The sequence below is a fragment of the Mastacembelus armatus genome, chromosome 18, assembly GCF_900324485.2.
Source record: "Mastacembelus armatus chromosome 18, fMasArm1.2, whole genome shotgun sequence".
NCBI lineage: Eukaryota > Metazoa > Chordata > Actinopteri > Synbranchiformes > Mastacembelidae > Mastacembelus > Mastacembelus armatus.
In genome coordinates, this window is record NC_046650.1 from 6,204,400 (window position 1) to 6,217,755 (window position 13,356).

Below are 13,356 nucleotides of genomic sequence, written 5' to 3' on the forward strand. Positions count from 1 at the left end.
ATTGCAAAAAACAACTGAAATTAAATCATCACCAGATGTGTGTCAATGCCATTGATCTGATATTGAGAAGACTGATGGCTTGTGGGAAGAAACTGTTACAGTCTGGTTGAGGGGGCTTGAATGTATTGTTGCTATTTTGTGGTGTTTTTTTCCCAGATGACAGAAGGCTGAAGACTGTGTGATAGGTGTGGGTGTCCCTGTAGAAAATCCCACCTGACAATTTGTAATAGTGGAAATCAGACAAATCCACAAAGATAAAACCAAAGCTGTGACTGAGCAGGTTTTACAGTGTGAGGTTAGTGTCTCCCCCAAGTGGTGGAAGAATGAAATGACAGAAGAGACTTAAAAACTAGGACAAAGACCATTTTCACTGAACTGATCATCATAACAAACATATTATTTTAGATGGACAGAAAATTTACAACATTCTGACCAACACCAAGCTGAAATACTTTGAGCATCTTTGCTCATTTGCTCATCATTTGCTTCTGCTCCATTAACTTTCCACACTGTAGACAATTCAGCCTTTCGATTGGCCTAGAGTCAACAGTGCTGTAAACTTTTGGCCAATCAGAAGGCCGAACTGTCTACAGTGTCTACGGTAAGCATAGACTCTCGGCCAATCAGAAGGCCGAACTGTCCACGGTAAGCATAGACTCTCGGCCAATCAGAAGGCCGAACTGTCTACAATGTCTACGGTAAGCGTAGACTCTCGGCCAATCAGAAGGCCGAACTGTCTACAGTAAGCATAGACTCTCGGCCAATCAGAAAGCCGAACTGTCAACAGTGTCTACGGTAAGCATAGACTCTCGGCCAATCAGAAGGCCGAACTGTCTACAGTGTCTACAGTAAGCATAGACTCTCGGCCAATCATAAGCTGAAGCTAGTGTTAGCTTTATGCTCAACATTAGCTGACCTACCAACAAGCCAAATGTGAGATGTTCTTTGCAGATAATGGTGATTATAAGTGTCCTGCCGAGCAAACCAAGCAGGTAATGCATGTAAAGAAAAACCTTAAAGCGCCCATTCTCCTCCTTTGTGTTATACGGCGGTTGGCAACCAGCCTGAAAGGTGCATTAACGCCACCTACTTTTCCGGAGTATAGATCACAGTCTCTCTCTAAATAACAATCATATTGTCTCAAAAAGCAAACCTTTAAGCTAAGCACGTAGCAGGCTAATATTAGCCACCAATTTACCAGGACCAACTTGGCAGAAATGAGGCCTTGTTGTGAGGCCTGGTGCCATCACCATGGTAACCGTTGACAACTCTCCTGGGTAGTGTAGTCTACATACTACCTGCTAAATTTGACCCGACAAACCCATGAGAAATATATTTTTGAAGAATAAAACATAAAACACGATTTGTTCATACAGAGTAGCAACAAAATCAGCGCAAATCTTAATCTGTTAAGAAATTAAAAAGAGAAACGCGATTATTAGACACATAGCAAATATAATCATAAGAGCAAGCAAATAATAGGCTATTAGAATAAGGAAATCAAAAGAAGGATAAAATCTCCTTACCACACGCTGGATGTTATAACATTTGGTTTTTGAAAATGACGAAAAACATTACAGTTCTTCGGCTGACCAGTCCTGGTTGCTGATTGACGAGGGAAAATACGTGGAGGACACAGACGATTGTAATCGAAATGAATGAGTCTAAACCTCGTGAATTTTAAAGTTTTGACCAGTGGTGCAATCATGCTGTCTAATGTCTAGTCCAGCACAGGCCAAAATTAAGAAAACTGTCCCATTGTTCAAATATTTCCAGACCTAACTGTAAATATATCCTCAGTGCAATCAGTCAAGTAATATTAAACGTACATTTTCCTTAATGACACATGCAAAATTTCATAGGGTTGTTTCAATTCTTTGATATTTAATAACTCACATTTAAGGTCATTTCCCACATTTAGAAAAACAAACCTTTTATGTTAAATATACAACATATAAAACACACCATGTCATAAATGCAAAGGAAACAGCTCTGAACAGTGAAATGAACATCTTTGACCTGCTTGCACACGATCATCAGTTGATTATGTAGTACATCAGCTGGTTCTTTTTAGAGTCAGTCTGGGGTCTGTTGAACTGCTGGATGTTACAATCATGGAGGTCAAGCTTGTTCCGGACACTGATGACCCTCTGTCTAGTAGAGTCACTTATCCCAAGCTTTCCCTCCTCCAAGGCAATCTCAACAAGGACCACCTTAGCTCCTCTACATGTTGGTACCCAGGTAGATGATTTGGACTCCATACATCCTCCAGGCACAGATTGTCTCTCAGTAAAGTCAGACTGTCTCTGTCAGAGTTGTATCCCACATCTTCCTCCTCCTCTTCCTCTGCCACACCAGCAGAAACGTCATCATCTTCATCCTCATCTGCTCAAAGCGTCTCTGGTCTAAGCGTAATGGTCAGATAATTGAGAACAGATAGTCCAAACCAGCATGCAATTCCAACCAGGAGATACACCTGAAAGGAACAGCAGCACAGTGGGGCCCTGGGATCATGCTGGGCAGAAAAGAGTGAAAGCCTTCCAGAGTGTTTCTCCCTCACCAAGCTGTACCATGGAAGGGGCACACCATTACAGGCCACATACTTTGTGGTGGTGTACATGTTCCCACCCAGTGGATCCTGAATGCATTCAAGGTGCTTCTGTTGGTTCTCTCGGACGTGGTAGTTGGTACGTGGTAACAGACTTGCACTTGGTTCTCATCCATCCCAGCTGATCCTTTGAGGATATCACTAGCAGTCTGGACAACTGTGATCCTCCTGACCTGATGGCTCAGATCGGACTTACTGACATGCAGTTCAATGTTTTTGCTATCACTCAGGGAAACATATGGGGTTGGATGTCCTGCACGTATCGCCTGTACCAAGAGTGCCAGGTCATCCCTGTTGTAGACAAAGACTGCAGCAGAGGGGGCAGACTTGAACAGGGCAGACTTTGGGTGGTGAGCCATCCGTACGGCCGCATCAAATCGATGGATCCAGTGAAAGATGTCGAGTCGTACCAGCATACCCGACTGAAGATCTGTTTCACAGAAGATTAAAAATCAGAGTGGCTGGTGGTTATTTCTTTCTATTACTGTGATGGCTCTTGTTGTTTATGTCAGATAAAAATCTGCACTTTTCTTAAACAATTAACTCCTACATGTGAGCTTCCCAGGTTTTTGTACTGGCTGAGGAGGGTGGTGTATTGGTCTTTCATTTGCAGGTACTCTTCGCAGTGGATTTCGAGGACCTGTCTGCACACCTTGGATCACCTGCTTGTCCACTCCACCTAAAATTAAACCACAGGCATTGGATCTTTTTTCCTTGGATTTTTTTGCTGCAGTCATTTAGAAATCACAACAACCACCTCCTGTCATCTTGCAGGACTTTCCTCCACCTGGTGTTTCCGTACTTGTCTTGGTAACACATGGCTTTCTGAAAGAGTCCCCTTTCTTTATCCTTTTTTAGCCACATGCTTTGGGCAGACCATTAGGACCAGATTCCCACATTTTGTGCCTGCCCTCTGTCACCTGGTGGTATAACAAAGACAAAACCATATGTAACAACCACTGAGTTACTTATACAGTTTCCTTACAAACTACCCTCTAGCAAATTTGAAGTACTTAGACAGCTGCACATACCTCAGCAACATATCCTTCTGTCTGGATGACGGTGGTGCTCTTTTATATGGAGATCAATCAGACTAAAATATCACATAAGACAATTAATTGATGGAAAAACAGATTATGAACATTTTGATTCTGTTTAGTACAACAAACCTAGTGCTTAATGTAGCCAACATCATTCTCCACCAGCCATTTAAAGCTTTGGCCACTGTAGGTGAGCTTAAGCTGGCCAAGGTACTGCACCTCTGATGGAGATGAGGTGATGGGACATCTCTCTTTAGCTGAAGACACTGAAATTGTAATGACTTTAATGAAAAATCTATGCAGCAGTAGAAACACAGGGTGGAAACACACTACCTTCCTCACAAGCTGTCTTTTCATCCTGGACTGTGTTCTTGTCATAAAGTCTGCTGAGAGACACCAGAGCCTTGGCCTCCTTTGGAGCCCTGAGAAGGCATTGTTGCCTATTTTGTGGCACACTTGTGTCCAAATGTGCAATGTGGACAACAATGGATCCATGTTAAACACACCTGTAGGAAACAGTCTCTTATAATCATCATGATGACAATTACAGAGGGCAAAATATTCTTACCATGACAAATACAGGAGGTCATGATGAAGTTAGCAGTTATCTAGACAGGAAATTATAAATGTCCACAAAGAAATGATTAACTGCTAATAAATACGAATAAAATAAATTTGAGTTACTGTGTTAAGCTGACTTTCTGTGAATGTTATATAAACACAAACGCTGGATGACACGTTTTAACAGATGAACTTCTGCAGGCAGCGTTAGCAAAGCAGGCTATTTGTCCAGTGTCAAAAGACAAGAAAAACTTTAACTTTAAAATGAGTTAAAAAATAAACAGCAGCGCTCTCATCAAGTGTCAGTCTGCTGTATATTAGTACATATACACACACAAACACGTATATTAACCATAGACAATACAGACTTCTGATTGGCTGAGAGTTTACAGCACTGTAGACTGTATCAGGCTAAATTAAAAATGAAAGATAAGTACTTTCTTACTGTTTTTGGAGGCTTCACAGCAGACGGGAACATCAGCTCACTGAACACCGTTGACTGCCTGTCTGTTGCAAGAGGGGTCCTCACGTGTTCCACAACAACGCTTAGCTGGTCGCAGATGTGCCTGCCTATAAATCGGCCTAATGTGCAGTGAAACGGGCCGATGCCGATTAATTAAAATGTGCAAAAAAACGGCCGATCGATCGGTTGACCTCTGCTATTTATGTCAATGCAGAAATCAATAACAGCATAAGAAATGCCCTTTACACATCATCTAAGTAGACTCGTTTTTTGTTATGACAATACATTTATATTTATTAATAGGTTTCACGCATTTCCACTCTTTCATTTTAGGATTTTTTCCCCCACTGACTGGTGTTTGAGCCATGACGGGATGCGGGAGTAGTACTATTGACTAAAATGATACTTGGTTTTTGGATACACTGTAGCTTATAGTACTGTCCATTCAATCTATTGCTAACTTATTGTATAGGCTTTTTTATGTATAATCACTTTGGACATGCCAATTGTGATTTTTGTATTTATTAGGCTATTCAGAATACATCTGAATAAAATAAAATAAAAGCATTTCTCTGATTACTTGGTATAGTTAGAGAAAATTAAAGTAGACTTTTATAGTGATATGTTTCACTTTACTATAATAGTTGTGTACAATAAATATACGTTGCTGTGTATATAGGTATAGCAGTTTAAATTTACAGTAAAATTTATAAATTGTTTTATTTGCATAATTATTGGAAAGTTTTAAAGGTTTAAAATTATAATCCATTCTTTTTATCTTAATAGTCTCTCCGGAGCCCACGCAGTCCTAAGGTTTAATTTAATAACCATAACCGGTGAAAGTTGCGCTCAGAGCAGAACAACATGGATTATCTGTGTCTGCCTCAATATAAACCCTGTACTGTCCTCAGTCCAGGTCCTCTGGGCTGATGGAGACACCAGAAACTGAACATCTGACTGGTTCTGCAGCTCCGGTGTGAATCCATCCATCCATCTTCTATACCCGCTTTTTCCTGGTTCAGGGTCACGGGGATCTGCTGGAGCCTATCCCAGCTCTCTCTCGGGTGGAAGGCAGGGGTACACCCTGGACAGGTCACCCAGCAAGCACAGGGAGAACATGCAAACTCCACACAGAAAGGCCGGGATGCGAACCCGCGACCTTCTTGCTGTGAGGCAACAGTGCTAACCACTCAGCCACCATGCTGCCCTCCGGTGTGAATCGAAATCACAAAGGCCCTGAAGCCACAAACTGGCAACAAAAAGGCCACAAACTGGCAACAAAGAGGTGTAGTGACTTTAATCCTTCACCAGGTGGCGCCAGAGCTCGTGTGACAGATGAAAACAGTGTCGTGTGTGAATTTCGGAGGATTTTCTGTCCTTTTTGTTTCTCAGTTGTTTTCTTCTTCGTGTTGTATCAGGCCTGTGTGTCCCCGGTGCTGCCCCTTTGTAAACAAAGCGTAGAAGAGGCCGATACCGTTTGACAACTGAGCAGCCTCAGTGAAAATCAGACAAATACTTGGACGTGTTTTGGTCGTGCTGCACTTTCCCTGAAATATACAAACTAAAGGTATATCTCGACCCTCGCTTGTTACGCACCGTTTATAACAACGGAGACGTAAACGCAGCATTTCAGTGGTTTTTTTATTAAGAAGTTTCTGATTTAAGGGGAAAAAAGAAACGTGACCGACCATGTGACCCACGTGGGGTGTGGCAAAGCATGCTGGGAAACAGAGAGGCTGCTGCTAAAAGTTCCAACGTGATGTTTGTGTTGGTTAAAATAATGGCGTGAGAGACGTGTCCAGGTGAAATAGTGGTTGGAGCGAGCTGTTGAGGCGGAAGCGCAGCGCCGCTTCTTCCCGTGTGACCGTCAGTCTGACTCGTACGTGTGTGAATGGGCTCCGCGTGCTGGAGCAGTCCAATTCATACTTACCTGGCAGGGGAGATACCATGATCAAGAAGGTGGTTCACCCAGGGCGAGGCTCAGCCATTGCACTCCGGTTGTGCTGACCCCTGCGAATTCCCCAAATGTGGGAATCTCGACTGCATAATTTCTGGTAGTGGGGGACTGCGTTCGCGCTCTCCCCTGTGTTGATGTGGAAAGTTAAAGGTGCAGAAGCAAAAGAACAAAATGCTTAAAGTCTTGTACCTTGATGTTGGTCAGAATGTCTCAGGTTTCCTGTAGATTTCACATTGTTGTGAGTAGTTGAGTTTAACTCCCTTAACTTTTCTTTCATTCTCTATGGCAGTTTTCATCACTATGGATGTAATATATTGTTGGCCACAAATGGTTTTGTGGGGGCGCTGTTTCCATGTTTTGGATGATTTCTCTGTATTTGTCTAACATCATAAGAAATGTCCTTTACACGTCATCTATGTAGACTCGTTTTTTTGTTATGACAATACATTTATAAGTTTATGGCACTGTACATTCAATCTATTGCTAATTTATTGTATAGGTCCATAGTGTTATGCATATATGCATAATCACTATGGACATAAGAGTTGTGATTTTAGCAACAAAGAGGTGTAGTGCCTTTAATCCTTCACCAGGTGGCGCCAGAGCTCGTGTGACAGATGAAAACAGTGTCGTGTGTGAATTTCGGAGGATTTTCTGTCCTTTTTGTTTCTCAGTTGTTTTCTTCTTCGTGTTGTATCAGGCCTGTGTGTCCCCGGTGCTGCCCCTTTGTAAACAAAGCGTAGAAGAGGCCGATACCGTTTGACAACTGAGCAGCCTCAGTGAAAATCAGACAAATACTTGGACGTGTTTTGGTCGTGCTGCACTTTCCCTGAAATATACAAACTAAAGGTATATCTCGACCCTCGCTTGTTACGCACCGTTTATAACAACGGAGACGTAAACGCAGCATTTCAGTGGTTTTTTTATTAAAAAGTTTCTGATTTAAGGGGAAAAAAGAAACGTGACCGACCATGTGACCCACGTGGGGTGTGGCAAAGCATGCTGGGAAACAGAGAGGCTGCTGCTAAAAGTTCCAACGTGATGTTTGTGTTGGTTAAAATAATGGCGTGAGAGACGTGTCCAGGTGAAATAGTGGTTGGAGCGAGCTGTTGAGGCGGAAGCGCAGCGCCGCTTCTTCCCGTGTGACCGTCAGTCTGACTCGTACGTGTGTGAATGGGCTCCGCGTGCTGGAGCAGTCCAATTCATACTTACCTGGCAGGGGAGATACCATGATCAAGAAGGTGGTTCACCCAGGGCGAGGCTCAGCCATTGCACTCCGGTTGTGCTGACCCCTGCGAATTCCCCAAATGTGGGAATCTCGACTGCATAATTTCTGGTAGTGGGGGACTGCGTTCGCGCTCTCCCCTGTGTTGATGTGGAAAATTAAAGGAGCAGAAGCCAAAGAACAAGATGCTTCAAGTCTTGTATCTTGATGTTGGTCAGAATGTCTCAGGTTTCCTGTAGATTTCACATTGTTGTGAGTAGTTGAGTTTAACTTCCTTAACTTTTCTTTCATTCTCTATGGCAGTTTTCATCACTATGGATGTAATATATTGTTGGCCACAAATGGTTTTGTGGGGGCGCTGTTTCCATGTTTTGGATGATTTCTCTGTATTTGTCTGACATCATAAGAAATGTCCTTTACACGTCATCTATGTAGACTCGTTTTTTTGTTATGACAATACATTTATAAGTTTATGGCACTGTACATTCAATCTATTGCTAATTTATTGTAAAAATCACAACTCTTATGTCCATAGTGATTATGCATAAAAAAATGCATAATCACTATGGACATAAGAGTTGTGATTTTAGCAACAAAGAGGTGTAGTGCCTTTAATCCTTCACCAGGTGGCGCCAGAGCTCGTGTGACAGATGAAAACAGTGTCGTGTGTGAATTTCGGAGGATTTTCTGTCCTTTTTGTTTCTCAGTTGTTTTCTTCTTCGTGTTGTATCAGGCCTGTGTGTCCCCGGTGCTGCCCCTTTGTAAACAAAGCGTAGAAGAGGCCGATACCGTTTGACAACTGAGCAGCCTCAGTGAAAATCAGACAAATACTTGGACGTGTTTCGGTCGTGCTGCACTTTCCCTGAAATATACAAACTAAAGGTAAATCTCGACCCTCGCTTGTTACGCACCGTTTATAACAACGGAGACGTAAACGCAGCATTTCAGTGGTCTTTTTATTAAAAAGTTTCTGATTTAAGGGGAAAAAAGAAACGTGACCGACCATGTGACCCACGTGGGATGTGGCAAAGCATGCTGGGAAACAGAGAGGCTGCTGCTACAAGCTCCAGCGTGATGTTTGTGTTGGTTAAAATAATGGCGTGAGAGACGTGTCCAGGTGAAATAGTGGTTGGAGCGAGCTGTTGAGGCGGAAGCGCAGCGCCGCTTCTTCCCGTGTGACCGTCAGTCTGACTCGTACGTGTGTGAATGGGCTCCGCGTGCTGGAGCAGTCCAATTCATACTTACCTGGCAGGGGAGATACCATGATCAAGAAGGTGGTTCACCCAGGGCGAGGCTCAGCCATTGCACTCCGGTTGTGCTGACCCCTGCGAATTCCCCAAATGTGGGAATCTCGACTGCATAATTTCTGGTAGTGGGGGACTGCGTTCGCGCTCTCCCCTGTGTTGATGTAGAAAGTCAAAAACATAGTCTTTTATTTTGACATTAGTCATGTTTTATATTTTTTGCTTTGTATTTATGTGTTACAACCCGGAGGTCAAAGGGAGCAACATAGTAGCCAGGTTGTTTAAAACCTAAGCAGACATTTATTTTCAGAACACAAGGAAATTGAGCTTCTCAAGTACAAAACTAAGAGAGTAACAGACTCTAGAGCTGAAACAAACACAAAAAGTAAATAATTGGCCCAGTGGCCTACAAACATCCAAGAGCACCAGAATTTGTCCTATTAAAACTAGATCCAGCACAATCAAGTCAATTAACCAAAACAAAGAAGAACACAGCCCCTTAACCCTTACAAGGTACCACGTATAACCGGTCTCAGCTACAAGCTAAACACATGGCATTTAGAACAAAAGAGGGCAAGATGGCTGACCAGGCCAACCTACTCAGGGTGATCAACTACAGGGACGCAGATAACAGGTCATAGGAACGGCAAAACAACTACCATGTACATTAACTACAGATCATTCAGAGGGCGGGGGAAGGGGTTTGATGACTGGCACCAGGTACTTGTCTTCTCCCGTGTTCACTTTGAGAAAAAGGACATGTCACTCAAACAGCCCTCTGTTTACTCACACACATATGAACAGCATGCACCGGTTCAATTGTTAATGGCTTAATTCTGCTCTCATTGTATTGACTAGCATTCACTCTCTGCAACCTATATTAAACTTACCTGCCTAATAATTACTCAACTAACCCTAGCAATAACTTTAGAAACCATATTAATAAGAGCTAAATGTACTCAGGGAAAAGCAGACTGAAAAAACAAGGTTACTTTTAATAGTTAATTGGCAAGTGATGCATACATTAAAAAAATCTATCCCATGCTCTTCCAACACTAATTCTACAGGCAGTGACAAGTCCTTGGCCTCTCCAACATGAGTTACCTGCATTTTGGTGCTGAGTCGCTGGTTATTTTCATCTCCTGTGTTGTTGGCTCCTTCCAGCTTTGTAAGTATTTCTACTTGTCCTGTATGTAAAATAAGCATCAACATCATGTTATACATTTCCTGTAATTCCTTTGCATGTGATTTTTAAAGGGTAAGGTACACATGTTGGCATAGGATTACATGTATATGTGGTGTAACTCCGCGTCCTGCAAGCAAGTACATAATATTGGAAGTACATGTTGTTGGAACTGGAATGTCCTCCCTCAGTTCCGCGTGTTCGTTTGATTGGTAAAACGGAGGAGATAAATGTGGTCTCAAATTAGCCGTTTATTAAAACACACTGAATAAAGCAGTTACAGAGCTCTGGGTCAAACTTTCCCTAACCAATAACAGTCTTTGTCAGGGCACGAAGTCTGACTGCCTATTCTTCCCTCGACCCAGTGATAATATTACAGAATGAAATGTGCAATCTTTAGGAAGCTGGCGTGTTCTTCTCCCATAGGTTGAGAACGATGATGGGATGTCCTGAGATATCACTGTTACTATGCCTCCTGGCAGAGGTCAACCTGCCCTGTAAGACAGAGTACAACAACAAAAGCAACAGGCACATCCTATCTGATGTTATGTCTAATCCACTTGTTGCCCTGTAAGAAACCTTGCAATTACTGAAAAACAAGTTCATGTCTAAACTGCTACTGTTTCACACATACCAAAATGCTTCATGAGTATACTGTAATAATGCATTAAAGTTTAATCTATAATATGATAAAAGTAATCTAATACTGCCTTATACCTTAAGCTGTAATATAATAAAAGTAATAATTCCCACAATGTAAATGTATGTTTGATTATATCAAACAGTAGTGTCATTTAGCTGCAATGCACCTTACCTGCCTTCTGAATCCCAGGACAACTCAGCCTCATCCAAACCACTGACAAGCCTTTCTCACTGGTTTTTCAATTTTACAATTAACATGTAAACAATGCAGAGGTGACTCACACTAGCTGCCTATATAGCAGGGGTATTCAACTAAAATTTAAAGAGGTCCAGTTAGAGAAAATTTCTTGAAGCAAAGGTCCGGAAGATCATAATGTCTAACTAGTTAGTGTGATATATATTTAAGTAGCCTAGTAGTTTTATCAACATCTGCATGTAATCAATACCTGACTGTCAAATCAAATGAATTCATAATCTTTATGTTGTGTCTGATAATGGTGTTTCACATTGGCACTTTTAATAAGTGCCACGGTTTCTGAACATATGAGACACACTGGTTTAGTGTTCCCAGTGGGAAGTATGAACAGAAATGAGTCTGTCTATTCCGGATTAAATGCTCTATTTTCGTAGTCCACTTTTCTTTTTTTGGTGGGCGCCATTTGTTCCTTATTTTTCTCTTTCTCCGTCTCACTCGCCTGTTTCTCTCCCTTTGTTTTCTATATGTATCGCCTTTTTTCTTTGTACCGTCTTTTCATGAGTAACTTGCCTCTAACGCTGTTTACACTGTAGAGTCGTAATGTTTACCGCCTGGAATGCACAGACTTGATTAGCTGAGTGGTATCACGTGGGATGGCTCAACTCGCATGCAATTGGTCTGTGCATTTCCACTACCGTAAAGTCTAAATAAGCCGGTGGAAATAAAAGCACCCCGTTAGGTTTTAAATCATAACCTTCTGTTTTGGCTGTAGGTCTGGGTCCGTATGGGGCAGCTTTTGGGTCCACACCCGGACCGCGGTCCGCCTGTTAGTGACCTATGCTATATAGTGATTCCCTACATTTTGAATTACTGTAAATGCGTAAAAGGGCAAAAGAAAACATTACGTTACACTATATCACTGGAAGAGTTTGTCAATGAATAGAACACTGTAAATGGTACATGTATAACTTATGTTTTTGTGTAATTCTTCAGTTTCACACTGCTACATAACAGTATATATAATAGCATCTTACAGGCATTTGACATATGCTACAGAAGCACTTATTTCTCCTTTGATCATTTTATTGATTCGAGAACAATATCACACCTTTATGAAGACGTGTATCTCTTTATTTAATGTCACAGAGAAGGGCAACTCCACGTAAAATCCAGTGGTCTGGTGACTTAGAAGTAGGCAACACCACTGCTGTGATGTAATTCAGGTCTGTGCGCCTTGGTTTCTTGTAGATGGGACAGACATAGAGTTTAGGATCCACTGGGGCAGTGGTGTTGATGGCAAACATGTGAATGACCGGCAATTGTGTGAAAAGCACTTTGGGAGAGGACTCGACAAGACAGGTGTTCTTCCTGTCCCAACCAGCACCATCCAGGTACAGACCATAAACATAAACTCCCGCCTGTTGAGTAAAAGTGGTGACTGATAAAACAGTGCTTGTTTCATAATAGAATAAACATCAATTTCATTTGTTTTACATTAAAGACAAAGAAGATACAATTGTAACTACAATTGCAACATCCAACAAAGTTCATCACTGATGTTAGTGTGAGGTAAATTTGAGATTGATGTAATTCGTTGGAGTTTTGCTGGAATTTTTATGCTTTTTGACTCACAGTAGGGGCGGCTGTGATCTCCTCCTTTGCCTGCTTCAGTACTTTGTTACACAGGGTAACTGTGTCCAGAGCCCAGCCTTTATTTGCCCTTGTTACTTCTTGTCTCATAGCTGTTAGGAACCCTGAAAAATATTTTCAAGGAATACATTGTCAGCATACAGTAGATTTAATCAAACTCAGCAAATCAAACCAACTCATAGTGACATTTGTTTGTCTTTATTTTAACACAATTTACCAGCAAAAAAACTAAACATACGTCAATAAATTGTAATGAATTTGTTAATTTTCTTGATGACAAACGTAGTGTCTGTTCTATTCATTCTATCTATTGGTGGAAGATTAAAAAAACAAAAAAAAAAATCATACCTCTAAAAATACCTCACCCTATGAAAATCTGGTATCTACCTTGAGGGTTGAAGAAGCCTGTCATCCAAAAGGTTTTGGGTCTTCCTTCAAACACCCAGCTGTGGAACTGTTTGTTTCTTTCTAGAAGCTCAGTGAACCAAAAACCCAGAGTGGATGACTCCCAGGAGATTTTCCTCCACAGGTTGGGCACACGAGCATCAAAAATATTGTCCAGGGCATCTCGAAGGTTCTAGGAGTCA

General features: G+C 41.8%; 2 protein-coding genes, 1 long non-coding RNA gene and 3 other non-coding genes across 9 annotated transcripts in view; 4 read left to right on the forward strand and 2 right to left on the reverse strand.

Annotated features, from left to right (window-relative positions):
* The window catches only part of LOC113134680 (calcium-binding protein 2-like), a 137,585-nt gene that overhangs the window by 1,247 nt on the left and 122,982 nt on the right, over nucleotides 1-13,356 (forward strand). The window lies entirely within an intron of this gene.
* LOC113134707 (uncharacterized) lies at nucleotides 1,921-5,197 on the reverse strand. Of its 4 annotated transcripts, none has more exons than XR_003296086.1 (6): nucleotides 4,655-5,196; nucleotides 3,982-4,154; nucleotides 3,778-3,905; nucleotides 3,640-3,701; nucleotides 3,159-3,528; nucleotides 1,922-3,038 (listed from the first exon to the last, which is right to left on the reverse strand). It is a non-coding gene; the product is annotated as an uncharacterized LOC113134707 (long non-coding RNA). The 4 variants fall into 4 exon arrangements; XR_003296085.1 differs by having other exon boundaries at nucleotides 3,778-3,914; XR_003296088.2 differs by lacking the exon at nucleotides 3,778-3,905 and having other exon boundaries at nucleotides 1,921-3,038; nucleotides 4,655-5,197.
* Nucleotides 6,595-6,758, forward strand: LOC113125776 (U1 spliceosomal RNA). The gene has a single exon (XR_003295191.1). It is a non-coding gene; the product is annotated as a U1 spliceosomal RNA (small nuclear RNA).
* Nucleotides 7,834-7,997, forward strand: LOC113125777 (U1 spliceosomal RNA). The gene has a single exon (XR_003295192.1). It is a non-coding gene; the product is annotated as a U1 spliceosomal RNA (small nuclear RNA).
* On the forward strand, nucleotides 9,092-9,255 carry LOC113125778 (U1 spliceosomal RNA). Its single transcript, XR_003295193.1, has one exon. It is a non-coding gene; the product is annotated as a U1 spliceosomal RNA (small nuclear RNA).
* Nucleotides 12,250-13,356, reverse strand: part of LOC113124621 (dynein heavy chain 8, axonemal-like) — a 30,800-nt gene continuing 29,693 nt past the window's right edge. The window contains exons 90-92 of the mRNA XM_026297649.1: nucleotides 13,157-13,346; nucleotides 12,752-12,873; nucleotides 12,250-12,537 (exon numbers count right to left, since the gene is read on the reverse strand). Of these exons, the coding sequence (XP_026153434.1) occupies nucleotides 12,250-12,537; nucleotides 12,752-12,873; nucleotides 13,157-13,346 (600 nt within the window). The remainder of the gene's footprint in view (nucleotides 12,538-12,751; nucleotides 12,874-13,156; nucleotides 13,347-13,356) is intronic.